The sequence below is a fragment of the Habropoda laboriosa genome, unplaced genomic scaffold (assembly GCF_001263275.1).
Source record: "Habropoda laboriosa isolate 0110345459 unplaced genomic scaffold, ASM126327v1 scaffold136, whole genome shotgun sequence".
NCBI lineage: Eukaryota > Metazoa > Arthropoda > Insecta > Hymenoptera > Apidae > Habropoda > Habropoda laboriosa.
In genome coordinates, this window is record NW_017100245.1 from 539,662 (window position 1) to 559,769 (window position 20,108).

The 20,108-nt window shown below is 36.9% G+C and overlaps 1 protein-coding gene across 1 annotated transcript in view; it reads right to left on the reverse strand.

Moving 5' to 3' along the window:
• Positions 1-7,571: 7,571 nt before the first annotated feature.
• Positions 7,572-20,108, reverse strand: part of LOC108572139 — a 32,728-nt gene continuing 20,191 nt past the window's right edge. The window contains exons 3-6 of the mRNA XM_017934333.1: positions 11,600-11,724; positions 10,225-10,515; positions 7,837-7,962; positions 7,572-7,764 (exon numbers count right to left, since the gene is read on the reverse strand). Of these exons, the coding sequence (XP_017789822.1) occupies positions 7,572-7,764; positions 7,837-7,962; positions 10,225-10,515; positions 11,600-11,724 (735 nt within the window). The remainder of the gene's footprint in view (positions 7,765-7,836; positions 7,963-10,224; positions 10,516-11,599; positions 11,725-20,108) is intronic.

The window sequence follows — 20,108 nt, forward strand, 5'->3', positions numbered from 1 at the left end:
GTAATTAAATTTTTCTTAGATTGGCGCGTAGAGGAGATATGAAGATCTTGTTTTTTTCTTTTTTTTTTTAATAGAATTGTAAATTTTTTTAATGCCTTATTCAATTCAGCTCATCGATCCCTATAAAATAGTATTAAATTATTCATGCAAGAAGCTCATTAGTTTTAGTTTTAGTAATCAGGCGAGGAGTGCGTGAGTGCGTGTGTGTTTTCTTCTAACGAAAAGTGTGCATGTATGCAAGATGACATTAGGGCGAATGCGAGGGAGCGAGAGGGAGTGTGAATCCAGCGATTGATTGAGCGACATCCCTAGCGTAGCGATATAAACTATTAATAAATATAGCATAGTCAAAAGTCCGTTCGAGGTTACTATCCCTCCACACATAAATCCCCTACATACGTTAATGTCAACATTGCGAAGCGGTATTGATAGACCTATTTAGTACCTGCGTTTATGCTCTTCTTAATGACACGAGGTGTTTCCTTCTGCAAAATGATAGAGGATAACGAGTCAAATCTATTTATACCATTTTATGCGTGATTCTAATGTGTTAACCTTCAGATGATTTAAATAATGTGCGTGGTCACCAGTAGAATTTATATTGGACTTTTTTTTATAAAGAATAACGTGTTGAATCGATCAATGCATTAAAAAATACACGATACCATTAAAAAAAAAAAAATTGACCTTCGTATCTCCTCTACGCGTTCACCTAAGAAAAAACTAATAGCATCAAATTATGTCCTCCTTGACACCATTCTACTTTTGTCTGAATCATTTTTCGGTATAATCGGCAATTTCGAAGATATTTTAGGATCTAATCTTACAATAGATGACTCACCCTGTGTAAGTGCCGTGCCTCTTCTTCTCAGTTCTCTTACCAGATGACACCTTCACCTTCTGCACTCCGTGGTCAGATCTTCTACATAGGAACAGTATTTCTATTCTTCAAGGTAGGGGTGTCGAACTTCTTTCTCTCCGAAAGTCACACAAGTTTGGCTCTCGGTCAGCCGGTCCCCCCTCACTTCTTTTCCACCAGGAGTTTCATGAGTCCCATTATATATTTATGGCTCTGATAGTGTTAACTACAAACAAGGGATTTATGTACATGTGTACATATATGTAGCGATGACTAGCCTGACGATGGTGGGGCTTGTGCGGTACCCGGAAGAGAAGTTCATCAGAGTGAATTAGGTATGGAGGGGTTCTCCAACGGCTCTGTGGAGCAGACGAAGAGGAGAAGGAGCTGCATGTTGCTCGCGAGCCGCCAGTCCAACACGGCGGAAGGAAATTTTCAAAATACCCCATGGTCCCACTTGTGGAAGAGCCTGGAGAAGTGTGGAATTTTTACCCGCTAAAACCTCCACGGTGGCCTACCTCGGGCGTTACGGGGGTTCACCAGTCCAGAAATCAAGTTCCATCCCCTGGCTTTTTCAAAATCCATTCCTTGCCATTCCTAAACTTCTCCATGTGCTCTTCTAAAGAACCAATCCATCGACGTCCGACAGCTACATGACTTCGAGTCACTAGTTATCGTTACACCTTTGGCTTGCACACTCTCACACTTAGGTTCGCCGAGCACATTGTAGTCTGCAAGTCCTTACCGTAAGTTGTTCGAAAGGAAAGTAGTGACTGGCTAATTATAACACGTTGGTAATAATTTTTTTTTGTTTTCGAAAATTTCAAGGTCACCTTTATTACTATTCTGCCCTTAGTAGAATAGCAAACGTTTATGCGATTTTAACGACCTGTTTTACTAGGTCAAGCGGCGTTAAGGAGAGATATACAGCTGGAGAGGCCTAAAAACTGACGTTCTCTGGAACTTTTTGTTGTGAAAGCATGAACACTATTGTATTCGTAATTTTTCATTAATTTAATCTTATCTTTGGCTATAATACTTCATTCTTTTATATGAAAAATATTAATAATATATTAGAGTTATAGGAACTAGTTTCAAATGCGTCATTCGCTGCAGAGATTTGCGGCGCCCACTCCTACTTAAACAGCAAAAAACAAATTAGTTTCGTAAAATATATTAACAAATGCTGTTTCTGACATGGCCGATTTAAAAAGAAGTTGATTTTTAAAGAAATCACAGCTCTCTGAATGAAAGTTTCAATTTTCGGACACGAAGTCTTGCCCTTTTTTGTACAATAAAAAAGAAACTACAAATCCGATAAAGAATCCGTCACGTCAAAAACTGCGTCATGGTGTACCACATAGCCATGCAAAATTTCAAGCAAATCTGTTTAATGGTTTTCGAATATTCTTGAGCACCGCTTTTAAAAACCTGACGAAACGGTTTGAAATATCACAAACAGTAAATATTTTATCTTGCTATGAATCATCGATTGTGGGTCCATAAAATAAAACCTTGGAACTTGAAGCAATCTCACTGATTAACAGTTTATCCAATCTGCGTGATGTTCTAGTTTGTCTCATTTTGCGTTCGGACCTCGACTTTAGATATGTATATGGTGCTCATCCTCTGTAGACACATATCTGTGAGCATTTGGACCCACAGGTACGCACATACTTCGTAAAAATTGCAATAAAGACGTTGTATTTTCATTAAAAATGCAGGCAGCAACACAAGCAGCAGTTTCAACTGTCAGAGTGCCGCTGTACATTTTTTCGAGCCATTTTCCAAATTAAGTTATTCAAACTCTCGTTATTGTTTTGATTGAAGCCACCAACACATCGCTGTAACAGTCCTCCTTCACTCGTGTCTTCGTAAATTGGGCAAATTACATTAATGACAGTGGCGTTCAGCGTTTAGGCGTGTAGGCCAACTTCGTGACCAGCTCATTCGCTCGATATAACACTGCCTGATTTCTTTTCTCCGGGAACATTAAAAAATATCGTGCAACAGAAAAAGCTGGCAACGCCAAAAGATATAAAAGAAAGAATTATTGCAACATTTAATAGAATCAATTCGGAAGTAATAAAAAGTGTACGGGTTTCAACGGTAGAACCGTTTCAGTGTTGTGTCGATGCGTTTCAAGCACCTTTTATGATGTAACCATAGTTGTTTTACTCCTATATTTAACGTCAATTGACCTCGTTTTGTGTGTCATTGAAATCGTCTAAACACCCACTATTCTACTGGGGGCGACAAGGTGCTATTTAAAAAAAAGCGCAGGTAGCCTTGAAATCACCGAGAAACCTCCACCCACAAAGAAATTATTACTAACGAGGGAATTTCGGTAACTGGAAAATTCAAGAAAATTTGAAACTTTGCAGAAATGTAGTTCACGTGACGCTAATCAAATCTATTTTTTGTTTCGGCAATGAAACAGTCCTAAGGATGAAAGTACAAAATACCCCCCAAAAATAATTATGAAATTTCATATTGTCGTGAATATTTACAAAACCGTACAAGATATGGAAAAGAAGATATCCTATATCAAATATCGCCGTTTATGAGAATTGGGGAACACTTTGTAAAATAATAAAATGTGCATGATTCACCTGGTGCATTTGATTCCGTGCTACCGAGCTATTTATGTATATATTCTGACGTGAATTAAATTTCTTTTTGCAGCAGACAAGCAGAACTTACTTTTGCCGTTAATTGTAAAAAGGCGATATTCCAATGCGAGCAACGTGAAATTTTGTAAAATGCAGTTTTACAATATAAAGTGCAGATTTTTCAGTGTCTACTGTAAATAACTATTTTAAAATATTTATGTTAAATTAATTGGTATATCACAATGAGTTTGTATATATAGTGAGCATTATTTGAATATAATTATGCGGATACATCGCATGCGTATAATTTACCAGAGTGTATTGGCGAGTGTGACGAATATCGATGAGTATAATTGGTGGTTTTGTCCGTTTAAAAAATGTTTTGATGCAAATCGTATACACGGTTGTAAAGAGCTCTCAAAAGGCTATTTATTGAGTGCCATCAAAAACGAAAATATGAAAAAATTAAGAATGGTGGGGGTCAATTTTGAAAAAAAGTTGCTTTCGGAAAATTCTTTACCATCACAACCATACAACTTTGAATTTAACTTTTTTTCAGAGAATATTTCTCTGTCGCGCTCTTAAAATTCCTTAAAGCTCGCTTCCGATAACGGAAAATAACAGAATCCTTTCATGTTTATCTCTCGAGTAACGAAGGGGAGTGTTACGTACGCAGACTAGCCGACACGGCGGCGCCGAGACATCCGCCTAGGGCTCACCCCCTTGAGATAAAGTAAACGAACGCGTTTCGTTCTCATGGGAAAATTAGGACCCCCACCACCCAAAAAATACAGATTTTTGGGTATATAGGGCATGATTTCCGATGCTCTGGGGCAGTCACTCTGGACAGAGTCACTTTGAACTTTAAAGTAGAGCAGTATTCGTATAGTCGCCGTTTGACACAAGCAAGATCGGGCTCAATTCCCTTTCAAGCAACTAAGTATAATGCTTATCTCGTAAGTGTCAACTAGACATACTCGTCTACGACGTCCCCGCGTACTCGCCGTGTAAAGTCGAGAAGGAAGATTCTTGCTCAGCCAAGAATCAACCAATATACTTTATCTTTAGACCATTGTAAACTCATTTATTATTATTAGAATATAGTTACTGTAGAATTGCTTCAGCCTATATTCAATTAACCATCTCCTTGTAACATTAGTAACGAATCAGCTAAACTCACAAAGGATATATCTTTACCACTCGAGGTGTATCCGACATTACGATACGTACTGTCCTCACAACCACCCAACCTTTCCATCCTTCGGAGAACGGCGTATTAACCACATACGTCGAAGGTTCCAATCCTATCGGACTTGTTGTCAACCACGTATCACCCTCATACGGTGAACGTTCTGACCGGTCCAGCACAAACCCCTTGTCGTCAACGTACACGTTGAAACTCCAAACCGTTTCATCCTTCGGAGAACGGCGTATTAACCACATACGTCGAAGGTTCCAATCCTATCGGACTTGTTGTCAACCACGTATCACCCTCATACGGTGAACGTTCTGACCGATCCCCAAAACCCAAACCAATATTACGCTCCGTGTGAGGACACAACAAGCGTAACCCGTAACAGGAGCATGATTCCGTTCTCACGAATAGCAATGAAAAGTTAAACCATGACCTATCTAGGACCATTAAAAATCTCCTTATATGGAAATCTTGGCAGATCCCCACCCATTCCTAGGGGTATATAAACCCTTTGATTTTAACCCTTGGGGGCAAAACTGAAAAGTTATTAGTAACCTCACGTTTGTTAGAAGTTGGTTGCATCCAGTGAGATTGGGCTCATGTTCCCCTTCGAATCATCAGTTAACCCTATAGAATCCTCGAGTTCGGTAGAATTCGTATTCGCTAAATTCTTGTAAACACTCTAACTACTTAAATCCGAGTAGTTAGACAGTAGGTAACTAACTTTTCCGACGGACAGACATATATGTAAGTATAGAGTTTTAGAGAGAGCATCGAGTGTTGCAGTATTGCGAGAGAAGTAGAGACTATAGGGACATTCTCTATTCTTGTTTAAATATATTTGTTACTGTTTTCAATTTATGTAAGTAAACCCGTCTGCAACCTGACATTCTTGTAATATTTGAGAAAAAGAATTGCAGTGAACAACAACTTTGATCAGCATTTAGTACAGATAAATAAAGCTGTACTTAGGAACGCAGCATACACATATGTGTAATATACTAAACATACACGTAATATACTAAAGTAAAAGAAACTCAATTTTCAATTTCTGATTTTTCATTTACGTAAGAAAATCTGTTCCAAGGTCTGCGAAGTAAGCCTAGCTTACATGCGTGGGGGTGACCCACCCTAAATAAGGTTCTTCCCTGGCCAGTTTTGCCCAAACAGCGTGCATAATCGGGCAGGACGATGCGTCCTAATTCTTGATGAGACCACCAAACGTTTGACTTGTCATTCGCCGCTCACACAACGCGTTCACAACTTTGTAGCAAATATAGTTCTCTTATAAAAATTCCACGATGCTTAAGTAATCTTCGCGCCCACTCTTCGGCTTAGAGTACTTCTGACATTTATAATTTTAAATTTATGTACTTTATTAGCCCATGTGCATGCTAATATGACGTGCTTATTCCTCTTTTGAACGTTGGATAAAATTGAAAAAGTCCAGATATCGACAGATCGTTGAATTAATAAAAAAAAAGTTTATTAAAACATCCAGCCAAAATTATCATCAATACGAAATACAATAACAAATGTAATCCATAATTCTTGGTTTGCAATAGCATCGATATAAAATAAAAAGTCGAAGAAAAAGATGGTAGTTACTTGATAATATAACCAATGTTTTTCTGATTTCCACTGTAAGGTAACATTGGAATATTACAGTGATACGAATTTTTTAACCAATAACATTTATTTATTTAACAGAAGTATGAATTTATTAGTAATCTGTGCTAGAGAAACATATTGGAGTTCTCCGATACGTTGCAGCAATGTACAGTAAATTCTCTACAAGTGTCAGTCAGTTTGGATTCTACAAGTGTCAGTCAGTTTGGATTCTACAAGTGTCAGTATAGATGGTCCTAGTGTAACGCTACACCACTCGGTTTCCTTCACGAGATTTCACGGCTCGACAATTCATAATAGAAAAAAATAATTTCTTTAATTTTACTTTTTTTCATCTGAAATTTTTTTAACAATGTTGGTGAGATTTTTCTGATGAAAATGATATCAAACACGATATAATTTGAACAACATTTACTTATTAATACTTATTGAGTAATTAATTTAATGGGGTCGATTCGACAAGTGTCAGTAAAATGTAGGGCCGATTCTACAAGTGTCGGTCAAATGTAGGGCCGATTCTACAAGTGTCAGTCTCAAATGTAAGTGTCAGGCAAACGGCAGACCAATTCTCCAACTGGCAGTCAAACGGTAGGCCGACTCTATGTAATATAATACAGGGCGTCTGTTTATCTCAATACAGTGAAATATCTGGCGTGACAGGGAACGTGTTAATAAGTAAATGTTGTTCAAATTATGTCATGTTTGATGTCATTTTCATCAGAAATATCTCATCAATCTGTTAAGAAAAATTTCGGGATAAAAGAATGTAAAATTAAAAAAGTTGGTATTTAAATCGCTTGTTGCCTCGACTCACGTTTCATCCTTATCTTTTATTCGCTGTCCTTGTCTACGTTCGACAAACTACAAAGGCGGGCGCGAGGCTCGAAAACCTAGTCCCTGACTCTACAAGTGTCAGGTTTAGATTCCTTGTGGACTGACACTTGTGGAGAATTTACTGTACTTATAAATAGCTAGAATTTCAGCGACAAAATATGTCTTGCTGGCTAAAACGGAAGTTTTAATCAAAGCCATCGTGAAAATATATCCCGCTAAAATCTTAGTGCTGCGACAAGTTACTCGAACTAAGAAACTAACAGCGCTTGGAATGAAGTTTTCTATTGTACGAACGCTATACGAATTGAAACGCAAAAGCGATCCGCGCGATTCGGAGGAAGCTTCAATCTGCGCGCAGCAATGCAGTTTTCTCCCGTGACTGCAATTGAATTTGAAATTCAACGATGGCGTCCTAAGTGGCTCTCCTTCCTAAGGAATTATTTCAATTTCGACTGTGCGACGGAGAAAGTTTATTAACAACCGGATCACATCTACAAACGCAACAGGAAGGAAAAAGGAACCAGTCCATGAAGATACCTTTGCAATCGTTATCAGGATCGTACGCAAGTAACCTGTGCCATTTGTACTTTTGTTCACAACCACAGTCCCCGGTGCACCGGTTTGTTTGAGTTTTCCTGAAAAAGAGTACACACTGAAGAGAAATTTCACTTTCATGTGAAACCACAGCCGTGAAAAAGCACACTTACGAACAAATCTCCTGATGAATCGCTTGCTCGAAATGTTGCGTGTTTACAATGGCACGAATTTTGCCAGCGCTGTTGCTAGCCCAATATGGCGTTACAATTTCCACCTTAGATTCGCATGCGTCGATTCTGAGAAATATCAGGGTATTTTAAGATTGCGATAAACTTCTTGTCTGTCGACAGCGTTATTACAAGGTACTATAGAACAGGGGTGGCCAAACTGTGGCCCTTCGGGGCTCATGTTATAACTTCTTTGTGTGTATAAAGTTCGATTTAGACTCGAGCAACGCGACACTGTTGTGATATTATTCATATAAAAACAAAAATTAATTAAAATTAAATTAGGGTGTCCCACGTAACTGTCGCCACGATTTTTCGGGCACTTCCGGTAGCCAGATAAAAAAAGTATTTGTATAAAAATTAATTAGTTTTGCAATAAGAATGCAATAGAAAAAAATTCAAAAAAGAAATTTGTTCGTGAAAAATGTAGGTCACCTTCATTTTTTTAATACATAATATTATTGCTTATGCCAAGACGAGTTCAACGGCCTAGTATATTATGACCTTGACATGACTTTGAACTCAAAGGGAATTGTAAAGTATTCCCTAACAATCGGTGCATTATGGGGTGGACAACCATCTTGTTGAAAATGAATACGTTCAACAACATCAGCTGGCAGGTCTTGCAATAATATTGGGAGATGAACACGTAGAAAATTTAAATACACTTCTGATGTCAAATTTTGTTCAGCACATTTTTCAGTTCAAAGTCATGTCAAGGTCATAGTATACTAGGCCGTTGAACTCACCTTGACATAAGCAATAAGCTGACCTTCATTTTTCACGAATAAATTTCTTTTTTGAATTTCTTTCTACTGCATTTTGTAGCCGACTAAAAACTAATTAATTTTTATTCAAATATTTTTTTTATCTGGCTACCGGAAGTGCCCGGAAATCGTGGCGACAGTTACGTGGGACACCCTGTATATGTATGCACATACATGAACGTATACATATGTGCATGTGTATCGAGGATGCGGCTCTCGAGAATTTTTGATGGACGATATTTACTCCCATTACGACAAAGTTTGGCCACCGCTGCTATAGAATGATATTATAAAAAGATAATTACAAATGGAGCATGACAAATTTTTAATTATTATCCTCCTGAAAAGTGATACGCATCAATACATTCTTCACTATACAGGGTGTTCCGGCAACAGTGATATAACAAGGCATGGGGTGATTCCTTGTAAAAAATTAAGATGAAAGTATAGAGTAAAGTTTTTCCATATGTGGCTTCGTTTTCGAGGAAAACGACTTTGAAACTCGTTGTCGCCGAATTTAACATTTCTCGATTTTCTTTTATGGAGTGTTATTAAATTAAAAGTGTATTCCAGAGATAATAGGAATACTGAAGAACTAAAGGGAAACGCTGTTTTAGCGTCTGAAGAATTAAAAGATACTCATAATGCACTACAAGGAGTACATAATAATTTAGTTCAAAGAGCACAATTGTGTATGCAGTATCATGGTCGACACTTTGAACAGATTCTGCAGTAATAAAATCAGTTTTAAAAAAGCAATACATAGTCTTATCCTTATTTACGAAATCGTTCGAACCAAATACATAATAAAAGAAACTAATACGACAGCATGACGGTGATTGTGATAATAACAATAACAGTGCTCATGTTTGTAAATACAAACACCAGCAGAAGCAGAGCCAGCAAGTCGAAACTTACAATTGGTACAAGTGTATCGAATAGATATATTTTTTTTTTTTTATTGCACTCCATAAAATTTACAATCAATTCCACGGGGGAATTTTTAGCAAATATATTGGCTTTGGTCAATGACATGACTAGTATAAGTATTACATGCGTTAAACTAAAGATTAAATAGTAACTATAAAAGATCTACAGGAATCTACCAGTAGTATTAGTGTTTGTCGTGACGGTTATGATGGTTGGGTAAATCTATTAACTAGTTTGAGGGGATGAGCCCTCTTCAGTCTGTATGTGTGGTCGTTGATTTGTAACAGGTTGGTGACAAGATTGTTTTCATGATGCGTGAATGGAATAGATATATGAGCCCTCTTCAGTCTGTATGTGCGGTCGTTGATTTGTAACAGGTTGGTGACAAGATTGTTTTCATGATGCGTGAATGGAATAGATATAAACTTAAAAATAAAACTTTACATTTTCGACTTATTTTTTCACGAGGAACCATCCTCTGCCCAGTTGTACCACTGTTACCAGAACACCCTGTGTAAATATTACTACAAGTCCAACTGTTTGAAATATTAGACAAAATTAAGCAATATATTTCTTACGTCGAAAATAGTTAATGGAGTAAATTCTAAATAAATCGAGTTCTCGAAAGAAGTACCTGCCACTGTCGTTCTTATTCTTTCCAGCAGACTGTCTGGGATTTCTGGTCTTTCTGACGTTAGCAAAGAATGAGTCACCATTAGCCTCGATTTCCGGATTCAAGTCGTAACGAAAACTAGGTCCGCCATCGGGAACGTCGTGTTTTGTAGCTTCTCTGCTTTTTCTTCTTTTACGTGTTCGATGACCAGGTTCTCTGATCGGAGGACCGTATCCTGAACTCATTTCGAAGTCGCCGTACATTCTCTTCATTAACGCTTTATTTTCGTCGATAAAACGTTCTATGCGTTCTCTAAAAACATTTTATTACATTATTGCTTTGCCAGCTGTCGTTTTGCACTGATTAATCTTTCGCGGTCCAAGTATGCCCCTCGAGCGAACGACTAATTAGACTAACGTCAAATATAGATTACGTTACGTATCTACAAGCACAAATCAACACGTGTATACTCTTTCTCTTGTAAAGCGGTACCTTTTGAGCACGTTTACTTTCCGTGTGTGGAAACCATTATTACTCTTAATTAAATTGGACCTTCATTCGACCGCAAAAGGTTAAAGTTTTTAGCACGATATGCAGGGTGAACTGCATAACGTGACCATCTCTATTATTTGCCTTGTTAGTGAACCGATAAAAATTCTTTTTATCAGAGGTGACACGGTTTCGGAGGACTTTCAAGGTAATATTAGATTTTTTTAAATAAGTTCACAAGGTCACCTTCAATTTTTTTATATATAACCCCATAATTTTTTTTAATTATCAGTTAGCACGACACCACGATAAAAGCTTTCAGGTGAAAAGTGATTTTGTACAAGCTGAATGACATGCGATGTCTGTAATCTTGAGCTTCGAACTTAAATTCATTACTTAGGTTCACAATAGTATGTATATAAAGTGCAAGCCACCCGTTATTTTTCTACACAAGTGCATAGAAACTGGTGGTCGGCATTTTGAATATATTCTTTTTTATATTTCCAAGAAATATTACAATTTGTCCACTATGAGTATTTGGTAAATTGTTTTAACAATATTGTGTGCTTATATCGCGTAGATTCTTTTCCATTAGGAAGCATCTTACACTTTGAATGCATAATATTGTTAATTTAAGTAAGTTCGAACCTTAAGATTACAGAACTTTCTTCCGTTCTTCGAAACCGTAGATAATATCTTTGACAAAAAAGTTTGGATCAATCGTTAACAACAAAAATAATAGAAGTGGTCACATTGTACGGTTCACTCTGTGTATTAAAAAAAAAAAACGCAATTAGACACAAAACTTCAGGATATGATATAATTTACGTAGAAATAAGTAAGATAATATTTATGAACTTTAAGGTACTTATATAAAATATTATTAGACTGTTGTTACAACTATTACATTGGGTATGTGTTTCCGGCAGTTGGACAGAACAGTTGGTGATATTTTTTAATGCACGGTACACCACGTACCAAATCCCCTCTCAATTCGACGCCCAGGGCAACAGAAAGCGCAGTCCAAAGAATCTGCAACAAAAAATAACACGTTTCAAATACATTAAATTTCATCTTATATTCCAGGGGTGGCCATAGCGCGGCTCTCGCAGGCGAGTGGTGCGGCTCTTATGCAAATAAAATGTACATATGTATAAAATATCCCAACTAGAAATTTCAGTTAGGCAGATATTAGGTCCGCATTAGGCTAGCCTAATTTGCCTGTTAGGCCCGCATGCGGTATGTAACGCGGAATATTCACGACCGCCTAATTGGGAAAACCTCGTTAGGGTCGCATTAGGCCCATATTAGAATAGCTTTATAAGGCTGTCATTGGGAGACATTAATGAAATCTCACGAGGAATAGCTCATCAAGACACTGCATGTTGAAAGCTCTCACGCAAGCGTACGTCCGACACTGAGATGTCTGTAAATATTCCTACATATAAGTTTGAGAGCCCCACTCCACCTAATTTGAGAGCCCCGCACACCTAGGTGTGCGCTCGGCCATCCCCATTTCAGTCACGTATGGCAACTGTTAGGAATGCCCAACCTAAGCGTGCGCTCGGCCAGCCCTATTTGGGCCACGTATGGCTATGGTTAGGAATGCCTAACTTCGGCGTGCGCTCGGCCACCCCCATTTGGGCCACGTATAGCAACTGTTAGGAATGCCCAACCTAAGCGTGCGCTCGGCCAGCCCTATTTGGGCCACGTATGGCCACTGTTAGGAATGCCTAACTTAGGCGTGCGCTCGGCCACTCCCATTTGGGCCACGTATAGCAACTGTTAGGAATGCCCAACCTAAGCGTGCGCTCGGCCAGCCGCATTTGGGCCACGTATAGCAACTGTTAGGAATGCCCAACTTAGGCATGCATTATTCCTTCCGAATTGGGACCTAAGGCGGTAACGATTAGGCTTGCAGCACTTAGGTATGCCTAATCGTTTCCGCATTAGGCCCACATTCGTCTTTAGGCACGCCTAACTAGGCGGTAACGATTAGGCTTGCGGCACTTAGGTATGCCTAATCGTTTCCGCATTAGGCCCACATTCGTCTTTAGGCACGCCTAACTGAAATTCTAGTCGGGATGGTAAACTAAAACTGATCAATGTCCAAAAGTAATTATTTTATTTCATTTCTTGTTAAAAAGTTATTAGTAAACTGAAACTTTAAAAAATTGAACTGATTTTTCAGTTTCTAATTGTTTGTTTTGTTATCAAAGATAAATAAATGGCTCTTTCAAATATTCCTTCCTGAAATGTGGCTTCCAAAGGTAGTGTAGCTGGCCACCCCTGTTATATTCGTTGTTTTACATATTATTATACTCAAGGCACGGCTTATAACACATTGTCTGTAAGTACATTTAGTATATTTATTCTTATTTTTTAATTCTCACTGAAACCATAAACGTTATGGCCTCTCATTTTTCACATTTATCGCTAGAATTGTAAATATTTCAATCCGTTATTTTATTTTTGAAAACAATACAAGGTGTTATCAACAATTCTTCCTTTTCCGAACAAAACGAAAATTATTTATTATCGATTAAAGTATCGATGCAAATTAATGATAAGGAAAATTGTGTAGCTTTGAAGTGATGAAAGTGAAAAACACTATTTTAAAAATCGCAACAGCCTTGTGGGTCAACACGCTGCGAGGGTCGAAGTGCTAAGCATGGGCTTTATGGTTAACCCTTTCCAGGGTAACGATTCCATTTGTTATCACGTACTATTTTGCATTTGTATATATGCTGTATTTCTGTCCATAAATATTTTTTGATATCATTTTTTAGTAAAATAAACATTTTTACAAGTGGCCACACTGTTACATTTGGTGAATTTACCTATTTCGAAATTATGATGGTAATAAAGTGTTTTCCCCTTTTTGAAGAATTTAATTAATTTGGGCTGGAAAGGGTTAAAGCGGTGTTATAGTTAGAAAAGTCGGATGAACCGGTGGTAGCTCTTGGGTTAAACGTGAGACCCCACAGGTTGCATTTAGCTATATCCTATTTACTTCAAGTGGTAAAAGTATATCGTTCTGGTTTTTTTTTTATTATGCTACTAATATTACTGAGGATGGATTTTTGAGTCGAAGTAAACGAATATAATTTAACAAAACTAAATTCTAATGTAATGATATAATAAACACATGTTACAATGTTGAATACAAGTTAACTCCTGACTAGACAAGAATATCCTTTCTCGATATAAGCCTAACTTAGACGGACCACTTTAAAACCACATCAGTCACAAAACGGTGGTTGGGCAGTCGGTGGAATCAACCACTCGCCATCATTTTCTATAGGTATGTAGTGGTCGCGAGTGGTTCGTATTGACGACAACGAACCACGCCACAAGTTTGGTACCAAACTGAATTTCGAAGAAAATGAAAAAAAGGCTGAAAAATTAAAACAAATTGTTTTTTAATTTTGAAAATTAAAGTGTTTTGATTATTTTTATCGGTAAAGAACACTACAAAAAATGTGTATTTTTTATTTTCAACCATAAAGGACTGTTTTTTAAAAATTAAAAAGCTTTCCTAAAAATGTTGAAAAATTGCACAATTTGTGAAAGTCGAAAATAAAAAATAATCGTAATATCTACAACATACACATATGCTAGCGGCGAGTGGTGTCGAGTGGACTGAGTGTGGTCGGCGTGTCGCATAAAATGCGTTGTGCTCAACCACCGACGACGCATTGCGACAACCGGCGAAACTGACTTCAGTCAGTGGTCCGTTGTCCACAGGCAGTCACCGGCGACCACCGTTTTGTCGCTGTGGTGTTATTCTAAAGTGATCCTGAGTTAGTTGAACGATTGTACCGATATTGTATATCATTGAATTCATCTCAATGTCACCTACAATACTACGTAGAAAAAGTTGTACAGTGTCATTTACAAAAAAATGAAGATGCCCCGATTTTTTGTGGAAAAAATAGTATTTTCGCAATTTTTATCTTTCTAATTTATTGACGATCGAGCACAGATGATTTTTTATTTCAAGAATTTTCTTCTCGCACCATTAGAAGTGACTGAAAAACAGTGACCGTTACACTGAACACCCTGTATACTCCTGCGGCAAGGGGATCTCCACTCGAGATAGCAGTGGACTGTTAATGATTTATAGTGTTGCTTTTAACTCCAGCAGTTGAGTAGTCATCGATTATTCGTTGTTTTATTAGAATAAATTTTTATTTGAATAAAAATGTAAGATCTACTGGTCGACCAAGCAAACTTCAAGGTTCTAACGTGCATGCCTGTGCAAATGAAGGGAAAATAGGCGGGCGCACTATCTCCACTACTCTACGGTCGTTGACTGCCTCCGCCTGAGGCGAAGTTATGGTGTAGATAAAAAAGTGGTATTTAACCAACTGTCGGTAATGTCGCGCGCTCCCAAAAGAATAGGAAAGTGAAGATTATCTGCCTTCCTTGTTTTTCTGTTTGGATCAGGGTACGAGACAAACATTTAGTAGCACTTAGGACGTTAATTTCTACTGTATTACAGCAAACTGTTATTCTAATAGAAACCTCAGGAAACGTATTAATATTTTTTTTAAGATTTAGAAAAGTAAAAAGTAAACATTTTTTCGTTATTCCTGAATAATAAAGTTTTTTAATCTCTAAAAAATTGGTTATAAAGTCTAAAAATTTATGGCAGAAATGAAAGAAGCATGCCATTATAGATCGACAGCTATCGTTTTCGCGCCTCGGAAATCGACACGTGGCTAATCTGTTACCGACTGCTGCCTCGAGGATCAATCATCATTGTTCATAGAAGAGTAAGTGTGATAGCCTTACTCTATCGCGATTGGTTAACTATCAGTGAAGACGTAAGAGGTTCTCCTCCATCTCTCACTTCCTGAACACAACTTCTCCTTGAACCTTCAGGTTTACTTGACCGACCTGTATATGAGCCAAAGATATGTAACGAGAACCGTTGTTTTCTAAACGAAACATACTTATGCAGTAAATTGACATAGTCTAAAAGAAAATTAAAGAACTATGGCACACATTTTTCAGATTTTTACATTGTAGAAGCCAATATGAAACAAAAATCAAGAATAAAAAGTTACGTTTGAAGCTTCGTTTTTAAGATATTAACGTTTAAAAATATCCCCGTAGTCGAGCAAACCTTCCTACACCAGCGAATATAGGGCACTCCAAGATACAGGAGTACAATGATCCTCAAAGTCAACGACACATGACCGGCAATTTAGCTCGTATAATTTGTAGAGAAGAAGACATGACATTCGACACTGTAAACGGAATTACCGTCTTCTGCGACACTACCGTTTGTTTTACAACGATACAGGTGAATGTCGGAAAGTTTTTCAAATGTGTATTCCAATGCACACAACAAACACAATACGCACAAATCACTGAAAAACAATCACTATACACTGCAATATTTACATGCACAGACGCACGCACGAAATGGAGACTAAGAAAGCCAAAGAAAACAAAAAACTAAGGAAAAATAAATTAACCTCTTCAGGGACACAGACACATATGTGTACCTTTAAATTTTCCAAAAATTCCAATATTTGTGATAGAGAAAATACGAAAAACACAATCTCCCGAAATCTCCAAAGGAAAGTAGTTTAATTGCTGTCGATTTAACATGAATATAAATGTAACTACATAAAAAATTAGATCAATATTTTCTAATTTTAAAAATCTCTTAAGGAAAGTAGTTTAATTGCTGTCGATTTAATATGAATATAAGTGTAACTACATAAAAAATTCGATCAATATTTTCTAATTTTAAAGAAAATCGCCAAGAGATTAAACCTGTATTAAAAATACATTAAAATGTAATAAATTAAATTTAACTATTTATGGAAAGCTAAAACTAGTTAACTTATTACTTTACAACTGTAAAGTAATGTATAATTAGAAAACGGAGATGAAAATAAATGTAAGTTTCTTTATCGCGTCGAATAGCTCTTCATATGTTTCGTTTTCGTTGCCGAAATGTTCCTTTTCCCGATTCTGTCCTATTCTATAGGTCGTACAGATCTTAATCTCGATGTTCGAATCAATTTATTGTTATGAAATGGCACATCTTAATTGCAGTCATCAATAACAAAAACAGGCAACACGAAACCGCGGAGGAGCGAAACGATGTAAGGATCACGTGGAATGAGTAAGGAAGGTTAGCCATATTTCTCCTTGACTTTCTTTCCTCACTGAACAGTGGTCATCGAGCAGTCAGATCGAGGACATCAGCCAGATCACTTCCGAACCAGTGAAACGATATCTTATGTATTGTTATTATAGTTCGTTATCATCTCACAATCAATGACCGCGCATCTTTAATGTGCTTACATGTACGTAGAGTATTGGTTACCCGCAATAAATTTAATCTACACACTGTCTCTTTCTCGTGTCTTAAATACTGAATTCGGTGTTATTGTGGAATTGTCAAAGTGTGTATACATTTGAACATTCAGCATGAAATTTTCTTCAAATAAATACGATGAACTGGATAAACTTTTCACATTTACAGTAGATTTCACGTAATCACAATGAAATGAAATGTTCTAAACTGACAGCAGCAACCTTTTTTACAGCATATGAAAACAGATGTTGAGGGGAAATTAAACAACCTGCAATACAGTAAAATTCTCACAAAAAGACAGAAACAAAGGAAACACTTCAGATATTTTATAACACCACATTTAGCGCTATCTATGTTTCGTAAGGTTACAAAATTTTATTGTTTTTTGTATGAAAAACCAACAACGATTGAATTCCTTCAATTGTTTTACTTATTTCCGTTGCTTTGTATTGTTTTAAGCCAACAAACTTTATTCAGTCCTTTATTTCTATTTTTTCGTGGCTATTCACAACGCTTAATATTAAAATGTTTTGTATAATACGAAAATATACGAAATATTGAAGTAAATGAATTATATCTGTAGGGATGACCGAGCGTGAGTGCGTTGTTTGCATGAATGCGTTGCCTGTGTGAATGCGTGAGGGTCTATGGCCGGAGCGGTAAGGACCGGCGTGCCAGGTCGAGTGTTTGGGATAGCGCGAAAGATATTGAACGAATGTTTAGTTTTAGTAATCAGGCGAGGAGTGCGTGAGTGCGTGTGTGTTTTCTTCTAACGAAAAGTGTGCATGTATGCAAGATGACATTAGGGCGAATGCGAGGGAGCGAAAGGCAGTATGAATCCAGCGATTGATTGAGCGACACCCTTAGCGTAGCACGTAGCGATATAAAGTATTAATAAATATAGTATAGTCAAAAGTCCGTTCGAGTTTACTATCCCTCCTCACATAAATCCCCTACATATCCATTGTACACCAGATAACGCTAATGCCGGCGACATGTAAAACTTGGAAGCTGATATCTCGACATTAATTCGACTTGAAAACGACTTGATGTCAGCTACGAGAATACATAAATATATCAAAAATATACGTTTCCATTTAAAAACTTAAACATGACCTTTACAGGGCATTTCAAGGTAAAAGAATACCAGAACAATATGGCGCCCTCTATATCTCACAACTTTGGTCTAAAACATTTTTTTCTATTATTCGTGGTTTTTGAGATACTTCTGTGTTCTGAGATAAACCGAACACACTCTATATGTATACGTACGAGTTACTTTTATGTTGCTTTCGAACACTTTCGTTAAATTTCTAAATTCCTATAGCAAAACAGCTTGGAATGCCAAGAGACGATAATTGTTTCTGAGATATAGAAAGACAAAGAAATATACTTAATCTTAGTCCGATATTTTTCCTGTTAAACAGCGATAGATTAAAATTTAAAGTAATTCAAACAAAAAGAGTCGCGTAAAATTCACGATTTGTTGATTTTGATCAAGTGAAGAGAAATCGCTGTTTGTTACGGAGGAAACAACAGACCAAACAACATTGTTCTGTTAACATTTAACCACTATGATCTACTGGATCGCAATCGACGTGAATATACATATGTAAAAATACTCGCGCCTTCATGCTCGACTTAGATTTGGAAAGGACCGGAAAAACCGGATTGCTTAGATACTGAGTGAGCAGCATAGATCATTCAGTTTCTTGGCTAAACTGTAATGTTTCACGCTGATTCAAAAGGTATTCGTTTTAGAAAAAAGTTGCTTTAAATGCTGGAAGAATATTTTAACTATAACACGAATTTTTGCTGGTAGTAGTTGCTTCTGATCGCTTAAAAGTACAATAATAGCATTTCTTATACTCTTTGGATAAAAGAAATTTATACTGTAACTCCTCTTAAATAGCATTTAAACAAACAAAACATCTTATATTTTTTATATCGTTAAAATATTTCAAAAAGTTCTTCATTTTCGCTATTATATTTCTGAACAAAAATCGTTTCAAATGTTTAACACAGTTTCTTTAATTGCCGCATAGAACAAGTTTCCGAAAGATTCTTTGAAACCACAAGCGTTCTCTTGAAAGACAAAAGTCAATGGGCGTTTGAAAAATACTTAAAGGGCATTATCGAAATAAACTTTTATTCAAATAAAATTTTTATTTTATTTGTTATTTACTCCGTTGCTTTAAATTTAAATGATTTTACGTGAGTAGCAATATGTTTGAAAAAGAAACTATTTTATTTGTTATTTGACTTCTCTGTGAAAATAATTTTCTGCCTATCGTGGCATGGAATTTCCATTCCATTTCCATAGTGTTTACTTCTATCTATCATAGTATATATTCTCAATTTCATTCAGTTTGTTTTCGACGACTAGCATCTGCGTAACATTGTAGACATGGTGGGTACTGTTAACAAGTGCTGTAGTTCATATAACGACGATTTGCAAAATAGATAGAGTGAAAAAGAGAAAGAAGTACAAGACAGAAATGAATTAACTCTGCACTCGAAAGCCCTTTTTTCTATAAGGAGGTAGCAAAAATTAATGTAATTTTTTAAAACTAATATTTTTATTAGAAGTTGGTTCTTTCAAACTATTTCACTGCTGAGATCTCTAAACGTGTAGTGAACAATCCACGGAGATCCATAGTCCTGCTGTCTTGGAAAATATCATCCTTAGAATTGCCTCTAATGGTAAATATAATGTCGCTCCTTGGTCGCCTCTCGAGTGCAAAGAGTTAATAAACATGGCACTAACACGTCCACTACTGCCAGCGTTTCTTATGACCGAAGTGTGTATTATCATTAATACTTCATTTGTAGTGATCCACCGTTGGATCACACCGTCCACTCAATCTTTTTCGCCATCACTTTGAATGACCCATCGTGTCAGCAAACAAGAGCATCGGTGACCCACCGGTGGGTCACACCGTCCTAAACTTGTTAAGTAAACTTAGATAATACACTCGTAAACTTCACGAATCACACTTATCGTAATTCCATTTCCGCCACAGAAGAGGAAAAGAATTTAATACGGGGTTTATATTAACCCTTTCATTACTATTAT